The sequence below is a fragment of the Myotis davidii genome, unplaced genomic scaffold (genome assembly GCF_000327345.1).
Source record: "Myotis davidii unplaced genomic scaffold, ASM32734v1 scaffold17, whole genome shotgun sequence".
NCBI classification, from domain to species: domain Eukaryota; kingdom Metazoa; phylum Chordata; class Mammalia; order Chiroptera; family Vespertilionidae; genus Myotis; species Myotis davidii.
This window is the reverse complement of record NW_006288624.1, coordinates 538,750-561,964: the sequence shown is the minus strand read 5'-3', so window position 1 is coordinate 561,964 and position 23,215 is coordinate 538,750. Positions and strand designations below refer to the sequence as shown.

The window sequence follows — 23,215 nt, the reverse complement described above, 5'->3', positions numbered from 1 at the left end:
ATTTGGGGTCTTCGAGCCCAACATCCCAAATATCAAGTGTACCCAGATCATGTTTGCTGATTGAGTGCTCCGGCAAAGAGCATGGAGGCTCCAGGCAGCATTTCTAAGGCAGGAGAGCCCTATGCCAAAATTGTAGACCCTATAACAGGCAAGACAATAAATCAAGAATCTTCTACATCTCTTGGTGGCCAAGGAGACATCTGGAGTATCTGTATGAACTGACAGAGCCGAGGGATATGCTTGGGTCAGCAGCTGTGAAGGGATCATCTGGAGATGAGGAAAGAAGAGCAGCTCTGGCATCTGATAATGGCCAGGTAAGGACATTTCCCTTCTGCCTGAACACTCACCTTCCTTCCTCAGACAGCAGAGCTTGCTGTGCCACCCCAGCCCAGTCACCCTCAGCCTCGGACTCAGCTGACCCCACAAGGGCAGCTGAGGCTGGGTTGAAAGAGCCAACCCACCACAGGAGATTGAGACCAACCAACGGTCATTACCAGAAGATGCCACAGGTAATTAAAGGAATGCTCCACGGCCCTGCCCACCCACTTCATAACTGCCCCAACCCAAAAACTGGAAACTCACGCCTGTGGTTCTCATTTCTGTGGTTGGGTGGGGACCGGGTCTCCTGGTCTTGAGCTTCATCCCCCTCCTCGCTGGCCAGGTGAGTGTGAGCGTAGTGGTAGCTGAGTCCTGGTCGGTTCTTGTAGCGCTTACCACAGACTAGAGAGGAAAGAGGAAAGAACGGAAACACACAAATGTCAGCAACCTCTATAGCCACTGCCATCATTCCCCCAGGTAGTGACTCCCATCCTCCATTCCTGAGCTGGGGTTCCTTTAGAAAGTTTTTGCCACCCCCAATCCCTTACTTCCTGGACAGGACCAAAACCACTATAACAACATGGGTCCATGTAAAGCAAAACCACGGAAGTAGAAGATGAAAGTTGTGTGAGAGCTCCATCATTTCCTAGCTGTAAGACCCTAGGCAAGTCACTTACCCTCTCTGTGCCTGCTTCTTCAGAGGAAAAATGGAATAATAGTACTTACAGGGTTGTTGGTGATGAGATAATCTCTATGCAATTAGAACATGGTATTGGGATGATTATTTTAACTTTGAAGGTTGGACTGGGAGTTCAACACCAGTCCAACACCCCATGGCACAGATAGAGCAAGTAAGGCCCAGCAAGGCTAAGTGATTTGCCTGGGAACACACAGCCAGTTGTGGCAGAGACACTAGAAGCCAGGTCCCTTGGATTCCTGTGATTCCTTCATCTACCTTTCTGTGGTTGACTATGCCTGAAGTAGAAAAGCTTGATCTGGATAACATTCAGTGATTTCGAGTTCCACTCCCACCATGGAAACCATGAAGCCAAGGCATGTTTGGTAGATGTGGGGCAACCAGAGCTCATGCCCTGGATGCCCTGGCAGCCTAATACCCCAAATCTCTAAAAACATGTCCTTGCAAGCACCAAATGGACATTCTGAGACAAGGGCAATAAGCAACATACATATGTCCAAGAAGAAAGGGGGGCAGTTCTATTGGTAAATGCTCAGTGCCTGAGAAGTCTGGCTAAATAACTTAAGACCAGATCACCACGCCCAACCTCACCCAATGATCTCTCAGTCCTTAGAGCAGTGGTTCTCAACCTTCCTAATGCCGTGACCCTGAATACAGTTCCTCATGTTGTGGTGACCCCCAGCCATAACATTATTTTCGTTGCTACTTCATAACCGTAGTTTTGCTACTGTTATGAATTGTAATGTAAATATCTGATATGCAGGATGTATTTTCATTGTTACACATTGAACATAATTAAAGCATAGTGATTAATCACAAAAACAATATGTAATTATATATGTGTTTTCCGATGGTCTTAGGCGACCCCGGGGAAAGGGTTGTTCGACCCCCAAAGGGGTCGCGAGCCACAGGTTGAGAACCGCTGCCTTAGAGGAATGACACTGCTGGTAGCAGAAGCCTCAAGGTTCTTCTAATAAAAATCCTATGCCAACCCTCACATCAGGTTCCCACCTTTCCCCAGCAGAGCCAACCCCACCTGATCTGCGGAAAAATCTTAAGTTGTGAGCTTTAAGAAACCCTTTTCACATGACTCTGTTATAGTAGTGAGTGTGAATAATTCATAAGGTAAAAGAGTACAGACTTTATCGTCAGACCTGTGTTCAAATGCTAGTTCCAGGTGCCCAAGTTGACCGGCTGTGTGACCTCCATCGTATAGAGAAGATCTGTTTCCAGCCATCTTACCCAATTCCTTTATTATTTCTCATAGGGTTTCTTTTCTTACTAAATTCCCTTAGTTTTTTCAGGTATTACAACCATTAGCAAAAAAAAAAAAAAAAAAAAATAGATGTCATCTCTTCTTTCTCTTATTTGTACAAACTACTTATCTTCTTAGCTTAATTAGTTTGTAAGAATCACTAACCTGACACTTAAAAATAGCAAGATTTTCCTATTTTAATGCCATTGGATTTATTGTTTCACTTATTCGAATAAAATATGTAGCTAATTTTTAGTCTTTATCAAATTTAAGTAGTTTATCTTATTCCTGCTTTAGAGCCTTATTATAGAATTCTATTGACTGCCCTCTCAGCACCTACTCATATATGACTCTGGTTTGTTGACAGTGAATTATGTTGATTTTCTAATGTTTCCTACTACTGAAGCATCCTTGGTTCAAGAATGCACTCCACTTGGTCAGAGTGTAGCATCCATTTGACACACCACAGCACTCTATTCACTAATATTGCATTTTGCACCTACGGGTATGTTGACTTGCGGAGTTTTCCTGAGAGAAATTAGACAAGACATATAATCTCTCTGCACCTCCTTTCTGATCTGAAAATGATGACAGTATACTTACCATGAAGGGTGGTTAAAGGAATTATAAGTCATGTTTGTAAACTATCTGGCCTAGTACCCAAATCCCAGTAGATGGTGGTGAGGGGTGAGAGGCGTCGGCATGGTCTGCCATGCCCTTAGTTCCAAACGCTCCTGAAAGGGGGACTTGGACCCTTGCCTCACACTACTGAATGTGGCAATTGGTTTGACTTTCTTAGTAAGGTGAGAGTCTGAGATTCAAGCTGGTGACCTAGTGACTATACATTTAAGTCTTACAATTGGCTACTTACATTATCTCCCTCTCCCTGCTGTAAATATTACAAAAAAAAAAAATTAAATGGGACTACACATCTCAATTCCATTTGCCTCGGGAAGTGGGACCTAAAGAGGTCCCTGGGGCAAACTCTGGGCTTCCTTGTGGCTTTTTCTAGTTAACCTTTTAAATGTCATGAGGTCAATGAACAGCAAATTACGGGGTCATTAGATATAAATCCATTTCATCACTAAGTATACTGTTGGTAAGGAATAAATGTTGATTAAAATAAGAATGATAACATCAGTATTTACATGAGGAAACCTCGGCTGCCTGCAGATATCCCACTATAAACCCCTCAGCACTTAATTTCTGCCATTTTGTTATGTTAATTACCACTGTCTTCCTTAATCACAGAATTTCAGGATCTCAATACCATTGGTCTAATTATCTATCAAATTGTGTTATTCCCATGAATACTCTAGAAGGCTGCCCTGGGCCAAGTCCAGTGATGGAGATTCACTACCCATCCAAGTAGGCATTTCTTCTTTGGACTCCTTGAATTAATTGTATCTGTACTAAAGGGCCTCTCTTTAAGGACAGCTTCACATCGATTTCATCTTGATATCAGTAACTCCACCTCATTGTAGCCATGCATGCATTTAACCTTCAAAACATATTCACTGAATAGTTTCTGAATGAACAAAGAAACACTTTGTGGAAGAGCCTGGAGTGGGGAGGAGGTAAGTGTGTAGAATCTGGTGTAACTACCCATATTAATCTCATACCAATAGTCCTTGAAACCTGCAAAACCAAAATGAAGCAAAAAGATTCCCATATCTGCATCCCCAACACCACAGACAGTAACTACTTTTAGAGCAAAGCCTTTTGCTAGAAGACAGATTCTCAGAGTGGTCCCCAGACCAGCATCATCAGCATCACCTGGGAACTTGTAAGAAATACAAATTCTCGGGCTCCATCCCAGACTTACTGACAATGTCTTGGGGTGGAGCCTGGTGATCTGTGTTTTAACTAGCCCTCCAGGTGATGCATGCTAACATTTGAAAAACACTCTGCTAGAAGGTTGGTAAATTTAGGCTTGATTCTGCCTGCCCTGCATGCACTGCCCTTTTGAATGGATGGCAGTGGCAGGCGAGGACAGTGAGAGGCTGCCCTGAGACCTGTGGTCACTATTAGAAGAAAAGATCCAGGCAGCACAAGGTCCTGGAAGCCAGACCCCTTTCCCGTGGTTCCTATACACAGGCTCTCCAGATGGAGTTTCATTTTCCCCTCACCCGCTTCTACCATCTCATTTAAAAAACAAAACAAAACAAAAAAACACTATTAACCATCTAACATGGGGGGCCAGGCATGTGGCACCAGAAATAAATAGTTAAATGAGCCCCACTCCCCTCCTTCAAGGGGCTCAAAGTCTAGCAGAGGAAGCCTACAAGCCAAGGAAGAAGGAAGGTGGGATAAATGCACCAGAGGGAATCATGCACCTGCAAGAGGGGCCAGCACCTGGGCCTGAGGGGCTGGGGTGGCTTCCCGGAGGGGGTGGGATGGCTTTTTTTTCGGAGGGGGTGGGGTGAGCTGCGGCTTGAGAGATGAGCAGGATATCACCAGGCAGACAAAGCACAAGTTTTCAACTTGATTCCCTTTTCTAGTCAAATCTCTCAGATTGCTTTCATCCGCTCATAGCATATAATCAAATGCGGCTAAGTCTTTAGTAACCTGGGGGGCACTGTGATTCATGGGAACACCATCTTCGTCACCCGATCCCGCCCTCGATGATCAGGAGGTTCCTGTTTCATCTGTGGGTGTCTCTGCACTGTCTATCCTCCAATTTTCTGAAATGTTTTGATTAATTACAAGTCATCTGAAAACTGCTCCTGCGACTGGTGACGACAGATGTTACCCAGACATGCAAACAGCATGGACTTGGGCACCGGCTCGGCCAACACCGAGGACCGGCTGACTAAGTCAGAACTTTTCATCCGCACTGAGGGTCCCTATTTTAATTTTCTACATGTGAAACAATGAGGACTTCAGGATGGGAGTGGGTTTAAAGAGAGAGAATCTGGTAGAAAGCAGTTTAAACAGCAAGGAGATGCCTAGAAAGACTAACACAGTCTTCCTGGCCATGTGCTATCCCCCTCCGCCTCCCCGGCCCCATCCGCCTCCTCAGCCTCTCCCTGCCTCATCCGAGGCCACATTTCACTTCCTTCTCACAGCCCTCGCCTCCCACTCACTGGCCTTTCCATTTCTTGAATATTTTTCTTTCCACCAAAGAGCATTGGTACAAGCTTTTCCCTCTGCCTAAACTGTCTCCCACCCCACCCCCCCAAGTTGCCTGGCTAATGCCTCCTTATCCTTCTGATCTTGGTTCAAATGTCCTTCCCCTGGGAAGTCTTTCCAATCAAAATTAGGATCCTGGTTTGTTACCTTCCCAGAACCAATCATGTACCAATATGTGCCCCTCCCACCGGCAGGAAGCATGGTAGCCCGTGTGTGTGCACAGTGTCTGACAGTCCCAGGGACCAGCTCAGGGCCTGATCATGGCCAGCACTCAATATCAGCTAAAGGAAGAAATAAAAACACCCATGGTTCTGACTTGGGCAACTTGGTAAGAGGATGCAGGAAGAGAATGAGTTCAGTCTGGGCAGGCTTACATACCTGGAGCTTGGGAAAGATTTATGGATTTTGCAGTTAGCAGGGTGGTGAAATAGGTGATGGACATGGAGAGGAGAGATGATGGAGAAAGAGACAAAAGGTGTGGACACAGGATAGATCTCAGAAAACTGGTTTTTAAAAGTTGGGTAGAAAAAGAAAAACTGATGTCTAACAAGTTAAGAAAGACTCGCACAGCAGTCAGCAGCACAGAGGAGTAGGGCTTCCAGAGGACAATAGCAATACCACCAATCCTGGCCAACTATCGAGTGAGTGCCATGTGCCAGGCCTGCTCCAGTCCTTCACTCACAGCAACCTACCCCCATCCTATAGACGAGCCAGAACAGTGTCAGATGCCTAAGGGTCAAGAAACATGGGGATTGCGAAGAGACCACTGGGTTTAGCAATTAGGTGAACTTAAGGAACAGGGAACCTGCAACTTTGTGGAAGAGGAGGCGAGAATAGGGAGCTCCTGGGAAGGAGGAAGCAGTGACGGGTCCAACAGACTGTCCCTTCCAGTCTGGCTGTGGAAGGAAAGAGTAAGGCTGATGGCGGATGGGCCTGTGGGATCAGGGAGGCTGAGGGGAGCGTGTCCTTTACAGCAGCGATCGCCAGCCTTTCGGACCTCACGGACCACCAGTGGTCTGCGGACCACCGGTTGGCGACAGCTGCTTTGCTACTAGAGCAGCTCCTTGAGCAGGATCATGGGCTCAGGGGAGAAAGAAGGGGGAGGAGAGGGGATAAGAAAGTCAGGGTTAGAATGGATTAGAGATAATGAAGCAAGATGCCTGACCCCAAAAGGAAGCTGCTGACCCAAGTCCCAGTCCTTGGAATGACTTCATCCTAGGGACAAGAGGTTTCTAAGATTTATTATGGTTGAACTGCATCCAGCTCAGACTGCAGCATGTAGATGAGAAGAAATGCCTTGGAAACCCTGATTGACTGGCCTGGAAGAGAAGGAAAATCAGCTTCTATATTTCATCCCATCTCCCTACCACTCTGAACCCTTATGGGCATGTGACCTGCACATTCAGACAGGGTCCCGGGCTCAGAAGGGCCCCACGCTTGGTTTAATGTTTTCCTGTCACCATCTTGAAATTCTTACACTTCTAAACAAAGGGCCTCTCGTTTTCATCTTGCACTAGGCCCCGCAAATTAGGTAGCTGGTTCTAGAAAGCTGCCAGAGCCAGGGGTGGAGATCTGGGGCTGGTTATTCCAAACAGCCCGCTTGATATCGTAATTGCTGCCACGATGAACCCTGGCAGGACCCAATCAGTCCTGGGTCAGGAGTAAAATTCCCCCCAGAGGTAACCTTGGAAATCTGGCCAGAGTGGTTAGCCACACAGCAGTGGTCCTGTCAGCACCAGGGGCTGCTCTGGCCCTGCTCTGGGGTCGGCCCTGCCTCAGAGGGACAGGATCTACAGGGGGGACATAGGCAGGCTGGACCTGAACTGCCTGGATTCAGATCCCAGCTCTGCTACTGACTGACTGTGCGATCTTGGGGGAGTTGCTAAACCTCTCTGTGCTTCAGCATCCTCTCTGGGCGGATCATGACAGCACACCTACCTCACGGTTGTGGGAGCTACGTGAGAGGATAGATGTAAACGGTGCCTGGCTCACAGTGCGTCTCAGCCATTGTCAGCTGTTGTTATCACCGCTGCCATCAAAGTGGATCAGCAAAGGAAATAAACCCAAAAGGGGAGGAGGGTTTCCAGTACTTTCTCCTCTGAAGTCTGGGGTGATGGAGTTGCAAGAAAAAGAGGATGGGGAGAGATACATTCTGAAAATAAAGTATTAGAACCATCTGCTCTCCTTTTATCATGTCAGCAATCTCACTCTGGAATTATCTGTCATGCAGAATCAGACTGCGCCCCAAGACTGCTGAAGCATTCAGACAGGGCTGCGCCCCCACCCTCCCACCAGTCTCCTTCCCCAGGGCAAACTTCTTTGCGTCACGCACCTCTGAAGCCATCACCCCGGGGACCAGTCAACCTGCCTGCGCACAACCCAAGGCCCTTCTCTTCACCTTGGCGAACATGCTCCTGGGCTGTGTGTTCCTGGCATGGAGCGCATGGAGAGGAAGGGCTGTGACAGTAAGGAAGGTCCAGCTTGCCTTCCTCTCTCTCCTTCCCCTGGAGCGGATCCATCTGTCAAGCTGCAGAAATAGTGCTTGCCCACCTCCCCATGCAGAGCTGGATTCTCCAGGCAGGACCTCCCGTCTGGAGTTATGAATACCTTCAGTGTTGCCCCAGAATATTTACAGCACGCCACCCACTCCAACCCAACCCCACTCACTCCCTGTCTGGGAGAGGGGGAGGAGGGGGAGGGGGGAAGAGGGGAGAAGAGGAGGAGGGGAGGAGTGGGGAGGGAAGAGGAGGAGGGAGAAGCAGGGGCAGTTTGTGTGAACAAAGCCTGCTGCAGCCGACAGCAGAATCCTTCCTGCCGAGGAGAAGCGGCCGCCTTCCCCACTGATAACTTAATGACTCTGGCACATTTTCATCAGCCCAACTTGGAGCACGCAGTGGGTATCTGAGCCAGTGGTTTCCGAGAGACTGAAAGCAATTACGGGATGAGCGTCCGAGAGACAAAGCCTGGGCCCTGGGAGCCACAGGGCCGCATCTCATTTCCAGCTCTACCCTGTGACACTTACATACAACCCCAAGGAGGTCACTTCCCTCTCCCTACAGCTCCTCCGTAAAACCCACCCAGCAATGCCCGTTCGCTGCGATGCCTCCACAGCACCACACTTACAGTCCGGCGCCCAGTCTCACACTGAAGCCCACAGCAGGTCACAAGGTGAGGATCAGCACCCCCTTTTACAGATGAGGACATGAGGCTGAGGGAATGGAGGCAACTCGATAAACGGCAGAGCCAGGATTGGAACTCAGGTCTGTGCAACTTTGAAGCACATGGCTAAAGATGCACTTAGTCATTCTCTATTTGCCAAGCTCTTGCCTGGAGCTGATCTCTACACCCAGCTGTTGCCCTCTGCTTCTGAGGGAGTTTGGCCAGCAGGAAGCATCAGCAGGAGAGGGGCAGGTGAGATGAGGGAAGCTGGGGGTCTGTGCCCTGCCCATCCCTGCCTGGCCAGCATGCTGGTGCAAGGCCTACGGCCCCTCCAAGCTCTAGCTCCCAGAAGCCACTTGTCCTTACGTTCCTTGGGACTCAGGATGGGGAAGGCACACTCCTTCCTTTGTCAGTCCCTTTGTCTTGCCCATCCCTCCACAATCATTCCACCAAATGCTCTTCCTTTCAGCCTGAGTGGAACCCTATATCCTTCTGGGGCTGACACAGATAAAACGAGAGTCCATTTTGGCAGGATAATCACACCCTACCAGACTGGTTCATAGACATCTGGGGCTCCGCAAACCTGCCAGACAATCCTGTCTTCTCTCTGCTCAACCATTTAGGGAAGCGGTTCTCAACCTGTGGGTCGCGACCCTTTTGGGGGTTGAACGACCCTTTCACAGGGGTCGCCTAAGACCATCAGAAACCACATATATAATTACATATTGTTTTTGTGATTAATCGCTATCCTTTAATTATGTTCAATTTGTAACGATGAAATTGGGGGTCACCACAACATGAGGAACTGTATTAAAGGGTCATGGCGTTAGGAAGGTTGGGAACCACTGATTTAGGGGATGGAGGATTGCCTACCACCAACCCCCCAGTGGGGAGGAGCCCCAAGTGATAAGCCTTGGCATGGCTCAGCTGGGGACAAAACCCAGGGGATGCTACAAAAGGCCACTCACTCTGACTTGTGTGCTCAGGGTGGTGTTAATCCCTATGACTTGTTATTTTTTGTAGAGTTTTTTTGTTAAGCACGTTTTTATTTATTTTAGAGAGAGAGGAAGGGATAGAGAAGAGATAGAAACATCAATTGGCCTCCTGCACACCTGCCCACAAGCCGGGCATGTGCCCTGACCAGGAATCAAACTGGGGACTTCTTGGTGGATGGGTCGACCCACAACCACTGAGCCACACCAGCTGGGCAATGCCTATGACTTTTAAATGTCCCAGCTTTTCTCAAGAGCCAAGGAGGGCTCCACAAGTTTAAGAGATTGGTCCCGTTCCTACAACAGGTAGGCACCAAGAAGCTCCTCCTGGGCAAGTCCAAGTGAGCTCCCGCTCCCCGACCCTTGCGAGCCCAGAGCAGCAGCGTGGGTGGCCCTCTGCAGACCTGAGTCTGGCCATGACTCTGACACCAATACTTGTGGACAAATCCCATCCTTTCTTGGTTGCCACATCTGTAAAACATGGCAGCTGGATCAGAGGATCTCCGTCTTCGATTCTAGCATTTCACAACTTTATTTCTCTGGGTCCTCTGAGGCCTGTGTGCCTCCTAAAGCAATTATTCCCTCAACCGTGACAGAAAAACAGTGTAGGCTCCCAGCCATAGCAGCCATTCAGGTGCTGCCCACACCCCTCGCCCCAAGTCCACAGCTGCCTTCCTGTGCTTATCTATTTCTTCTTCAGAGCTACCTGATGCTTATTTTAAACTGAATTCTTCTAGATAGAAATACATTGGCTAGAGTAGGGGCGGAGTATAACACCCCAACTTTTCAAAGCCACATTCCCTGACCCTGGGTCTGCAGGATCCGGAAGTCCTGTGTCGCCATTAAGGGAGGGCATTCTGCTTACTTTAGGGATTTACTGTATGTGAATGTGATCCTGGCTTTAAAAAACAACAACAAACAAAAACTTGCAAGAACAGAAATAAGCAACAAACCTTTCATTTCAAAATACCTTATAGAATGTGAGGGCGATCTGACTGCGACATCTGTCACCCCATTGATCGCCAGGGTTGATTTGGCTGATCTGGCTGGCTAGGCGGGTGTCCCCCTCCTCCCTCACCGATCCAAGTGCGTCCCTCCCGAAGCTGTGCGCTCGGTCGAAGAGGACGACCTTCCCCCCGCCCCGAAGAGAGGACCGGTCTTCGGTCAACGGTATACGAGTAGCTGCGCTCCCCTGCTAGAACCTCCAAACAAGCTCTCAAAATACCTTATAACCTGATTCTGGATCCCAGGAAGAGAACTGTGGACACTCCCAAAACCAAAGCATTAGATGTGTTGGTGGGACTCTCTCCTGCCCTGCTGGGAAGCAGTAACAGACTTCTGGTGAACCTGAGGCCAGCTTTCCCAGGTCAGCTAATAGGCTGTGTGACTTAATTTTTCCAATCTCAGTTTCCTTGTCTGTAAAATGGGGATCATAATAGTTCATGCCTATCTAAATGTTGTAAGAACTGGGTGAGTCCATTCTCATAATGTGCTTACCAGAGTGCCTAGAACACAACACATATTCAATAAGGCTTTTTTGTTTATTTAATCATCACCCAAGGATATGGATGGAAAAATTAGTTTCTAGAGAGAGTGGAAGGGAGGGGAAAGGAGGAGGGAGGGAGGGAGGGAGGAAGGGAGGGAGGGAAGGAGGGAGGGAAGAAAGAAGGGAGGAAGTTAATATTATTTCATTTATTTAAATGTGATGAAGACAAGCTACTCTAAAAGGGGGAAGCATTAAGTAAAAAATTTTCAAATGAAATACTGGACTTATGTCACCGTGAATCGTGAGTTTGGGTGCATCTGAACGCCCTTGAAGTAGAATAGAGGCCAGAGCTGACAAGAGGACAGAGAGAAACATCGACATGAGAGAGACACATCAATTGGCTGCCTCCCACACGAAACTGACCCCTTACCCGGGCCAGGGATCGAGCCTGTAACAGAAGCACTTGCCCTTGACCAGCAATCAAACCTGAGACTCTAACCACTTAGCAAAATAGGCTGAGGCCATTAAAGCTATTTTTTTAAAAAAAAATTGTATTGACTTCAGAGAGGAAGGGAGAGGGAGAGAGCTAGAAACATCAATGATGAGCGAGAATCATTGATCAGCTGCCTCCTGCACAACCCGTACTGGGGATCAAGCCCACAACTGGGCTTGTGCCCTGACTGGGAATCGAACTGTGACCTCTTGGTTCATAAGTCAACGCTCAACCACCGAGCCACACCGGCCAGGCCCAGTAAAGCTATTTTTGATCATTTAAATTTATCAAATTGCTTCTCTGGTCCCAACAATTCCAGCAGCCAATGCACAGAACAGAACTAGGAGCCCAACTTAGGTACAAAATAAGTACCCTTTCTTAATTTAGTATGAAGAAAATAAATTCTCACTGAGCACGTGAACCAAGAAGTGGGCTGTTTTTACGCGCAATCTCATTAGCCCTCCTGAAAACCTTCTAAGGTCAATCTTATGTTCCGCCCTTGACAGAAAAAGAAACCGAGGCTCAGAGAGGTTTTGGGATTTGCGCAAGGTCATGACTAGGAAGTGACATAGCCAAGCTTCAAACCCGGGCTTGTGACTGGAGAACCGCCTTCTTCTGACCACCATCCCTTCCTTGTAGGGACAATGTCTTTGACTCCTACTCTAGTGAGTTCTACATGAGCATGCCCTTAATTAGCTCAAAGGGTAAAGTATAAATTCCCTCTTAATATTACAATAAAAACACTTTAAATAAATATAATTGTCAATATTTGGGGGGAAGGTAAATGGAGAAAGGTAAAAAAGTCAGACCAGTTGCCCTAAGGTGTGGCAGCCCGGAAACCTTTGGGACTGGCCAGCAGGCTCTCCCAGGCTCTCTGGGTGTGTGCCTGGCATAGCTGCTGCCTCCATACGGAGCTGGCGTTGCCTGTGAGCCCCAAGCTCTCTGGTATGTCTCACTGGCCCTTCCCTGAGGCAGGCCCGCATCCACCTACAACAATGGTACAAGCGCTTCACTTTCTTTGGGGAAACAAACGTCCGCTAATACCTGTTAGACATTCCTGGATGTCCTGCAAGTTCCCACAAACTCCTATGTCAAAACTTTGTCACTCCCCCAGGGACCTGCTTGGCACTTTAGAGAAGCACCCTGACACACCAGCCAGCCCCCCCTGACCACTCCCTCCCCTGGCGTCCTGCAGCGCTCACTGTCCACTCAGTGAAAGACTGCCTGGCAGTGTGTCACCTCCCGGGCGATATCAGCCTTATCTTTCCACCTACATCAGAGTCCGAGAACACAAGGAAAAGGAAAAGACGAAAGAAACATTCATGAAGCACAAGCCACGTGCAGACATCTTTATATTCTCATTATTACACGTAGTTTCCCCAACCAGGTACCACCCCCACTCCACAGCTAAAGAAACGGAGACCCCAGGCCCAAGTGATTTTCTTTAAAATCCCAGATGACAAGCAGAACAGCCACAATTTGCCCTCAGCCTTCTCACTCCAAAGCCAGTGCCCAGTGTCTTTCACCCAGCTCGCTTTCACCTGGGCGGCAATGACCTGCGCCCGCTTCCCTCCAGCACCCCTCACCCTCACCCCCCCCTCGCCGTGATTTCAAATGAGAGAAGTCAGAGGCTGTGCACCAGGCTCTTTGACCTCGCAATTCTGCTTCTAGGAAATACTCGAAGCTTTAGGCAAAGATCTAGCTGCAGTATCGTTTGCAATGGGGAGCAAATCTGAAACTGTCTAAGCGTCCACAAGTGGAACGTTGAGCCAACGGTGGCATTCAGTACGTAGGCACTGGATAGCCCTAAAATGTCATCATAAAAATAACTTTATCGACATGGAAATACGTTCTTCATGTATTTTTAATGGGGGGTGGGGAGGAGGGGAGAGATAAAAATGATATGTGTCATATATTGTGTGTGTGTGTTATGTGTAGACTAAAATAGTATACAACAAAACAAAATGTAAGTTACCTCTGAGGAGTAAGATTATGGGTGATTTTTATTTTTCCCTTTATGCTTATCTATAACTTCTGATTTTTCTGCAATGAACATATACTATTTCTATAAAATTTTTTAAATAAAAAGAACCTCTACAACTGTTACTATCTACCCTCTTGTTGGTCATCCACATCTTAATAGGAATTATTTGCCACAAAGTTCCCATCAAGTAACAGCTGGCTGAGAACAAGGTTCTAACTGGATGAGGCAATAATTCGAGAGGATGTGAGTTATAGCCCAGAAGAGGCGAACCTGGGTTTGGTGGCCAATGGGCCAGATTCCTGGGAATGCTAGAGGGTGGGGCCAGTGGGAGGGGGAAGGCAGGCAGTGGGAGCAAAGGAAAAAGAGAAATGAGGACATCAAAGAGCAACACCAGCCCCTCCCCGGCCCTGCCTCTGGCCAGCCCTGCCGGGACACTCTGCAACCTGTGTCCATGACATGCTGGCATTTAAATATTTAAACAGGCCCAGCTTCATTGTAACAAACGCACTCAATCTCCAGGGATCAATCCCATGCCACAGGCCCTGCTCCACAAATCAAGTTTCTGGGGCACAGAGCCTTTCCCACCCACCCCCCACCCCCCACGCAAGGACCTGCAAGATAATAGCTGTGACAACTGAGTGATGAGCCCGGCTTCCCTTCAGTGACAAGGGCAGCCAGCCTGAAGGCCGCAGTTATTGGCTTTTCCACTGCAGCTTGAAGCTAAAAGCGCATGAGTCTTAGAGAATGTGGAGCCTAATGCCCTCAAAAAAATTTTAATAAGACTGCAATAGTCATCTGAGTCTCCCTGTGCGCTCAGGTATGGGGGAACCGAGAGGAATTTTAAGGAGGCTGCAGTCAAGCAGATTTTCTGGGACTGCCTCGGGTGCGAGCTGTGCCTGCCCCGTGCACAGCCCTCCCAGCCTGCAGCTCCTCCGCGCCTGTGCCAGGCAGAGATGCCGTGATATCCCACAGTCTGACACCGTGCCTCCTGGGTGAGGAGCCTCATTGTTAAGCCACTGCCTGGGAAGAAAGGAGCCCACCGTGGAGGGAAGGAGTGTTGATCGGGAAAGTCAAAGACTCAAGAAAGGAACCTGCCTCACTGGCAAGTGAGGAAAGTGGTGCCATGGCCATTGAGGGTGGAACCAGGGCCAGAGCCTGACTTCTTGGCTTTCTGCCCCATAACCTTCCTCCCTCCCTAAGCCAAGAAGAGGAGGAAGGGACCTCGGCCCGGTTCTGCCACTGCCCCCAGCTGGACACGGTTACTGCACGGGGTTTCTAGAAGGGAGGGACTCCTGCAGAGGTCTCGGTTTCCGTCACAGGCCACACCCAGTCGGAAATGCATGTCTGTGGGGTAAGGATGGGGGAGAAGCAGGTCCTTCCTGATGCGGAGGCTGAGTGGACAGGACTCACGCCTGACGTGTGAAGACAGGCCATGACTCAGAGAGAAGTCACGCTCCCAGCCTTTTGTCATTAATCTACCTAATGCCTCAGTTTGAGAGGTGGGAGTGGGGGGCAGAATTTAAAAGGCTCAGAACTCTATAATCCATTCCATTCCACTGCCATTGTAATTACTGCCTGACTCCCGCTCGCCAATCTGACACCAAGAAGCCACCTGTCAACAGTGAGGCAGGCTTCACCGCATGAAGCAGGCGCGCAGGGAGAACCAAGCTCCAGGCAGGAGGACGCGTTCCATCCGCAGTGTGTGCGAGGTGTCCTGGGCCTGTCAGCTCCAGGCCCGGAGAGTCCAGGATTCTCATCCCAGCTTTAGCATCCACCAGCTGCGTGGCCTTGGACAAATCCCTTCACCTCTCTGAGCCTCAGTTTCTTTCACAGAAAAGTGAGGTCCCTACCTTTTGAGGTTAGCGTGAGGCTTTACAGACACCATGTATGTGAAAGGCTTAGCCCAGTGCTCCGCACACTGTGAGCACCGTCAGCAGGAGGCATCACCGTGATCAGAAAAAAACTGGGAACAAAAGACTAAGAGCCGGAGAGGATGTGGAGAAACTGGAAGCCGTGCACACTGTCAGTGAGCATGCAAACGGTGAGGCTGCTGTGGGAAGCAGTACGGAGGCTCCTCAAGAAATTAAAAATAGAACCACAATTAGATCCAGCAATCCCACTTCTGAGTATTTATTCAAAAGAACTGAAATCAGGGTCTCAAAGAGATATTAGGACTCCTACGTTCACTGCAGCTCTATGCACAAGAGCCAGATGTGGAAACAACCTAGATGTCCAACAGATGAATAAAAAGAAAGAAAATGAGGGATGTACATACAATGGAACTCTATTTGTCCTTTAAAAAGGAGAAATTCTTCAATATGCGACAACATGGAAGAACCTTGAGGACATGGTACTAAGGAACTATCCAATCACAGAAAAAAAACTAATACTGCCTGGTTCCACAATGATGAAGTATCTTAAGAAGTCAAATTCATAGCAATAAAGAGTGGAACGGGCATCAAGTCTGCATCAAGCAAGATGAATACACTCTAGAGATCTGCTATCCAACACTGCACCTGTAGTCAACATACATACTGTACACTCAGAAATTTGTTAAAAGGGTGGGTCTCATGTTAAATGTTCTTTAAATTAAACATTTAAATGTAAAATGTTCCATATTAACATTAACTTTTAAGGAAGGGGGGGAACGTCACAAACCATTTCCACTGTGCCCAGCAAAAGGGAAAATGTCTGTTTTGCTCGCCCCCAAATGGCTAAAGCTTAGCGACAAAATGTTCTTCCTCTCCCTGAATCTCGCCCCTTTACTGCCACCTTCTCTCTTATGATGCACCTTGAACAAAGAAAATGGAAACTCAAGTCTCTCATCAGGAGTCTGCCCCAGTGATGCTAACAGAAAATGCGAGGTCAGGCGCGTTAGGAAGAGAAGAGGCAAACTCTCGAAATGATTTTTTTAAAACATCCCAGTAGCCCAAACCCGAGGATTCCTTTTGTATGCCTATCTCCAGTTATCATACCACATATAAAAGGGGGCTAATGATACTATTAGGATTTAAAGCTATTAAGTTAATTAATGTCAAGTGCTGGATTGCTGAGTTAGATATGGGACTGCTGAGTTTTATATCAACGCTGAACGAACTGGAAAGATTCTAAAGAGACCAACTAAAACAGTGATGCAAGCCAGTGGCACTCTGCCTGGAGAATTCCTGGAGACTACAGAACTTCCAGATGCAAAAAGCGGGGAATAATAAAAGGCTGAGCAGTCGCCCAGAAACCTCCGAATTCAGATGAAATAGACCAGTCATTCTGAATAGTCAGTATGCCTAAGTTTCCCCTCAGAGGCCCTCAAGAGATGCTGGGTCCTGAGCCTGCTCCCAGGGGTTCTGGTGCAAGTGGTCTGGTGTGAGGCCTGGGAACCTACGTTATAATAAACGTCTAGGTGATCTCTCGGCTGATGGTCCAAATCCACACTTGGACAAACATGACCGCCTTTCCCACAAAGTTCTATTCAGTGGCTTTGCTTGTGGGTAATGAACACTTCTCCTTCAGCACGAGACTAAAAGGGAAGAAGTGGAACTTTAATCTTTAAGCTTGGTAAAGGCTCAGGATAATTAATAGAGACTGGTTACCTGCTGGAAAATGAAGTATTCATCTACACACACACCATGGGTTGGGTAAAAAATAAATTATGTTTAGATGATTTAATGTTTCTCTGAGATGAAATAAATTCAATGGCTGAGTGAAAGGCAATAGGCAAACTATCTATCACCTGAAGTTAACGGCTAAGCTAATATTTCAACCACCTATCTTGAAAGGGAAGCTTGGGCCAAGAACGTAACAGGACAACTATATTTAGAAATATAACCCAGGAAGGGTTAAATACAATCACATCTGAAAAAATGGCTATTGCTACTCCACATAAACCCGGAAGGAGGTGGTGGGGTCCAAGGTGGCCTAATATTTCCAAAAATAACTTGAAAGATGGAGTGGGGATTATGCAAATCAAACCACAGATGATGCAAAAATGGCAGGAATCAGGAATCTGTGGAGAATAAAATTTAACTATTGGGCAATGTCTTTAAAATTGCCTTTATTGAATCCTATATGTTGAAGTCACATATTATTATATATCTTTACTGAGACTAAATAAGGCCAAATGCAAAGTGATTTATGGACAAAGAAAAGATCAAATGCAGAAGTAGAAAAGAGCGCACACACAGAGAGACATTAGCTACTTCTGACCGTGTGGGAGTCACAGGCACACAGTGCAATGGGGGGTCAGATATTTCTACGCGCTACAGATGTGGGTGGCGTTAAGAAGTGATGTGTAAAATAAACAAGGAAACGTGTCTGTTACTCTTTCAGCCAAACAGCCTTGGCGCTACTTCGCCCTCAAGTGCTGGAAGGGAATTGAGCGCAGGCTGTCACGGAGGTTATGGGACGTACCCCAGGTAAACTGAGAATACAAGGAGAGGTTAAGAGCGCCTCCAGAACAAAATGCTCAACGTACCTATTTGATGGGGAAAGATGCACAAAAGATAAGGGAGCCTATAGAAGAGAAACATTTCAGTTCCTATTAAGGAGAAACAAGCGCTATTAGAAGCATGGAGGAAAGGTCAGCTTATGGTAACACCATCCCTGGGGAATTCAAGGAGGTGACCAGACACCTCTTTACTTAGGATGCATTAGAGATTATTAAAAGCATTCCTTGCTGAGGACTGGGGTGCAGAGTGGGCCTCATGACCTCTCCAAAGGTCATTTCTATCCCAAAGGATCACATGTCTGAAGGGCACCAGATAAAAATAAAGTCTATTAATCACTGAGCTGCCAAACAATTTCCTAAGAGAGCCAGAAAGAGAAGGGTAATCCAGGGTGGACCTTACTCCCCTGACAGAGGAAAGGGAGGCAGTGCCTGTGCAGGCAGAGCCAAGAAGTCCGACAGGGAGACTTCCAGAAAGCCCACATCAGGCCTGTAATCAGGCCTCCAAGTTCCACAGCATAAACAGAAGGAGGAAAAGACCCGGTGGGGAGGGAACAGGAAAAGCAAATGGCACTGAGAGCCCTACACAAAGCCACGGAGCTGGGGGAGAGGGTGTGCTGCAAGCACTTTGTGCAGAGAGAGGGGGCCGGGCAAGAGAGAGACACCACAGGTGACAAAGGAGTGAGGAGAGGGGCTGAGAGAAGGTGAAGGACCATGGTGTGTCTGGGAATATAGGGGCCTATCGTTGGCTGAGGACCCGATGAAAGGTGTAGTGATCGAGCAAAAAGTAATTCCACTATCTATGGCAGCACAAAAGTCACGTAATAAAACTAAAGTTTTTAAAAGAGGAAGCACGAGGCAAAGCCCCAATTCCAAAGCAGCTGCTGGCACTCTTGTTGGCAACCTGCTGGCACCGTCGGAAAGCCCGCTCTGGCGGGGCCTGAGGACCTTCCCAGGACCAGCTTGGGCTTTGATGAACCCCATTTAGGGGGCAAGACCCAGGCCAAAGCAGGCACTTCCTGGTCTGGCAAGAAGGATCAGGCCCCAGGCCCTGCTCTCCCCTCATCCTAAAATGGAGTTGCTTTGGGATAGAGATGTTACCTGCAGTTGTGTCACGAATGTCATCTGCACGGTGTGTTAAGAAGCCAAGTGGATTAACTGAAGAACTTATAAACTAGTGCATATATGGGTAACCCATGGACACAGACCATAGTGCAGTGCAGGCCTGGGGGTGGGGTGGGGTGGACCTGAGGTGGAGCGGGGGGCATCTGTAATACTTTCAACAAAAAAGATAAATTTTTAAAAAAATAAAGGTCATGGAGTTGGTCTTCTAGCAAAATGTTCTCCAACCAGCTGTCACCTCACTGGCCACAGAACAACTTCTTGAAATCAAGAGTCCAGTGAAGAAGGAGGGAAATGGCACCACCTCCAAAGTACCCCCAAAGCCCCATCTTCCCAGTTCTCCCCCTGCTCTCACAGAGACTGCAAACGGCTGGTGAGATGGGCGGGACGCCGGGAGGGACCGCTGCCCCAGGGCCCTGCCTCAGCCACTTGGCTGCCGTGCCCTGTGGCAGAACTCTGCTTCCTCAGAGAGGGGAGAAGATGGAAGGGAAGATGGTCAGGGGATGCGGCTGTGAGTGCTGCCCTCACCATGGAGTGAGCAGATGGTGCTCGATACGGTGAGAAGACAACTAGGGCAGGGATTTTAAACCCACCACCCAAGGCTCTGGCAGGTGAGAAAGACAAAAGCTCTCCAGCTGACAGCAAAGCCTGTACCTCTGACACCAGTCCCTGGTCCACCCACCACCACTGCTCCCGGCGCTCTCTCGCTCGGTCCCCCCCAGCTCTGCCTGCAGACCCCACACCCAGGAGCCAGGCAGCCGCTTGTCCAAAAGATGTTTCTGAATCAGGCAAGAAAGGCTGGAGGTGGATCAAGGGCCATTTATTAACTATGTGATCACCAGAGAAAGAGTCATAATTTGCGCTATGTAGGACGGGAGGAAGAGAAAAAGGAAATTAAAGGGAAACAAATGACAAACCACCGGAACCAAGGACTTTTGTTGGAGGATTCTGAGTTATGCTTTTGTTTGTAATTCTCTGAAGTCGAGAAAGAAATAGGGATCTGAAGGAGACAGAGTGAAAGACACAGAGAAAAGCTACAAAGAAGGTACTGCCAGAGAGAGGAGCATAGCACCCAAGGCCTCCCACTTGCTCTCCTCATGCAGAAACATGAGGCAGAGAGGAGGTGGTGACTGAGGGGAGGTGCAGGCATGGGAGCTGGGGTGCGGGCCCCAGAGGAGCCAGCAAGCCTGGGCTGGGGGCTGACAGGCAGGGAGGAACAGGAATGGTGGGGACAGGGGTAAGGGCAGGGGCAGGAGAAGGAAGGCGGTGTCGCCTGTACTTACTGTCACAGACGTAAGGTTTGTCGTGGTCTTCCTGAGAGGCGGGGTCATGCCTCCTCCTGCCACCAGCAGAGCCGCGGGCCTGGGGAGACATGGGATATCACGACGCTTGTTACTCTGGTCATCACCACAGGCACTGAGCATGTCCTGTGAGGCCCCGAGTGCTTCCGCTGCCTCTCCTCCTCCCCTTTCACCACTTCTGTGCCCATGCCAACCCCCTTACACAGGCCAGGAAACTGAGACCCAGAGAAGCGAGGTAACTTACCCCAAATTGCTCAGCTACTCACAAATCCCAGAGGGAGACACTACTATGGGCTCCACTTAACAGATCAGGAGACTGAGGCAACTGGAGAGGGTAGGCAGCTGTGTAAGGTCACTCAGCTACTAAGTGCCGAGCCAGGACATTAACTCAGGACAGTCCCGCTGCAAAGCCTCCACTGACCAAGTGTCCTTACTCTCCTGTTGCTAGTGGGACCTCTTCCTCCAACTCCTTAGCCTTGCAGCTCTGTTGCTACCAAATGGAGATGCCAACTGGCTCCCCTCAGCCGACCAGATGATGGGCGTGTTGGAGCAAGTAGCATAGTTACAGTTATCAGGCCAGACCCCTTTGTTCACACTCCCCCACTCAAGTCTCTCAAGAGCCAGCCAGGCCTGGCATCAGGGCACAGGGCATGAGCCCGGCTCAGCCAGCTCCAGGGGGGTGGGCTTCAGCGGAGGCTGCCCTGTGTGGTCTGCCATAGCCTCCGGCCAGTGACAGAAACCTGGCTGCACATGGCCTCCTGCAGCTGGACCGCTGATACCCGCACCCGTGTGCACCTCCAGAAAGAGTCGGCACAGCCTGGGCAGGGGTGGGATGAGCTCTGCCTCGAGGCTAGAAGAGACCAGCTAGAGAGGGAGCGGGCGGCTCTGCGGCCCCGGGACAGTAGCTGCAAGAATGCAGCAAGGTTTATTTTTAAAACTTGAAAAGTCCCACACTGGTCACGTGTGTAGCACCCTAGCCTCCTCAGGGTCATTCTCCGGTAATGCGTAGCAGTAAACTCCCAACCAGGAAAGGGCCTGCCGGGTCTTTGGGGACAGAGAGAAAGGCACAGCAGATGAGACGTAAAATGGCAGCAACCTGGGATGCAGGGAAGATGGGGCAGTCCCAGGGGCCTGGCCCGGAAAAGTAGCCCTGAGGACTTCAGGGTCAAAAGGCCTGAGGTGGTTGCTAGTGTATGCATGCTCACTCTCTCTTTCTCCCCCCACCTCTCTCTCTCTCTCTCTCCCCCCACCTCTCTCTCTCACACACACACACACACACCACAATCAACACCACCTGGCAAGCAAATTACAAAATCCCACCCCCTCCTCCCTCCCTTCCACTGCTCTTTCCCCACCTTTGCCTCCCAGCCCCTCACCCCTATACACATGACAGCCCGCAGCCCCCTCCCCTCGCCCTCATTACTTAGAATTGACCCAAAGAGGGAGCTGTGAGGTGCACTGGCAGTCACCCTGAGGCACTGACAGGCTTCCCAGCCTGCCCGTGACACGGAGGGTGGTCACCCTCAGCTGCCCTTGCCCACCCCCACCCCCCCCCACACACACACACCCTCGGTGAAGCCAGGGACAGCTTGACGTGTGCAGCCCGCAGCCGTCACAGTCGCCTGGAAGTAGGTGAAAGCAAGTCAGGCAGATGATGAGGCAGCAGCAGTCCCAAGGAAGGGGCTCTTAGAGACTAAAAATACCGGCAGGGACAGCAGGCGCTTTGCGGAACTGGAAGCTCAGAGGGGAAGGGGAGGACCCGGCTGAGAGCCAGGGTTTCATTTCACTCTGCAGGGCTGACCAGCCAGGTGACTACAGGCTCCCACACTCTCCCTGCACCTCAGTTTCCTCAACTGCAAAAAGGGGGGATCATAGCTATAGAACACTGAGGGTACATGACAGGGATTCTTCCTGGCAGTAGCTCTCTAGTCTCCCAGAATATCTCAAGCTTGGAAACTCAGAATCCTACTCATTTATTTGAATGCCACCTCCTCAAAGAAGCCCTCCCTGATCAACTTATTTTTTTAATATACTTTTATTGATTTGAGAGAGAAATAGAAACATCAATAATGAGAGCATCATGGATTGGCTGCCTCCTGCACACCCACACTGGGGATCAAGCCCACAACCCAGGCATGTGTCCTGACTGGGAATCAAACCATGACCCCGATTCATAGGTCGACACTCAACCACTGAGCTACGCCAGCTGGGCTCCCTGATCAACTTCTGCCCACTCGTACCGTCTCCATTGTTCTCTTTCCCCATCTTGCTTTCTGTTTTATCCCACACTTAACACTGTCTGACATCCTATCACACACATGTTGGTGTACTTGATTTTCTTGTCACCCCCATATGAGGGTGGAGCACATGTCTATTTTGGCTACAACTGTCCTTGGAACCTGGCATGGGGCCAGCCACTCAAGAAGCACTTAATAAACACGTGCTGAAGAAATGAATCAATCAATCCGTGGGTGGGTCAGTATGTCCATCACCTTTGGTTCTTCTCTTTTATCCTCTATATCCATGTGCTATTGTTCCTTCCTTCAAAGGTCATCTTGGTTTTGCATTTCCCATCTAGTCCACATTTTAATCCAGGAGCTCATCAACTGACCTCTGCACTGCTCAAAGAACCCACAAGCTGGGGTTCTACCTCTGCATTGCCCTACCCAATCCATCCTGTATGACTCCTAGACCAATTAGACAAAAGGAGTGAAGGGCCTGGCCGGTGTTGCTCAGTGGTTGAGCATCGATCCATGAACCAGGAGGTCACGGTTCAATTCCCTATCAGGGCACATGTCCGGCTTTGAGGCTCAATAGCCAGTAGGGGGCATGCAGGAG

At 49.1% G+C, this 23,215-nt stretch overlaps 1 protein-coding gene and 1 long non-coding RNA gene across 2 annotated transcripts in view; one reads left to right on the top strand and one right to left on the bottom strand.

Moving 5' to 3' along the window:
• DPF3 (D4, zinc and double PHD fingers, family 3) overlaps nucleotides 1–23,215 on the bottom strand; it is a 154,395-nt gene that overhangs the window by 80,066 nt on the left and 51,114 nt on the right. Inside the window, exons 5-6 of the mRNA XM_015562004.1 lie at nucleotides 20,360–20,438; nucleotides 583–720 (exon numbers count right to left, since the gene is read on the bottom strand). Coding sequence (XP_015417490.1) covers nucleotides 583–720; nucleotides 20,360–20,438 — 217 coding nt within the window. The remainder of the gene's footprint in view (nucleotides 1–582; nucleotides 721–20,359; nucleotides 20,439–23,215) is intronic.
• LOC107182635 lies at nucleotides 2,614–10,625 on the top strand. The gene is made up of 3 exons (XR_001513365.1): nucleotides 2,614–2,625; nucleotides 5,534–5,540; nucleotides 10,531–10,625. It is a non-coding gene; the product is annotated as an uncharacterized LOC107182635 (long non-coding RNA).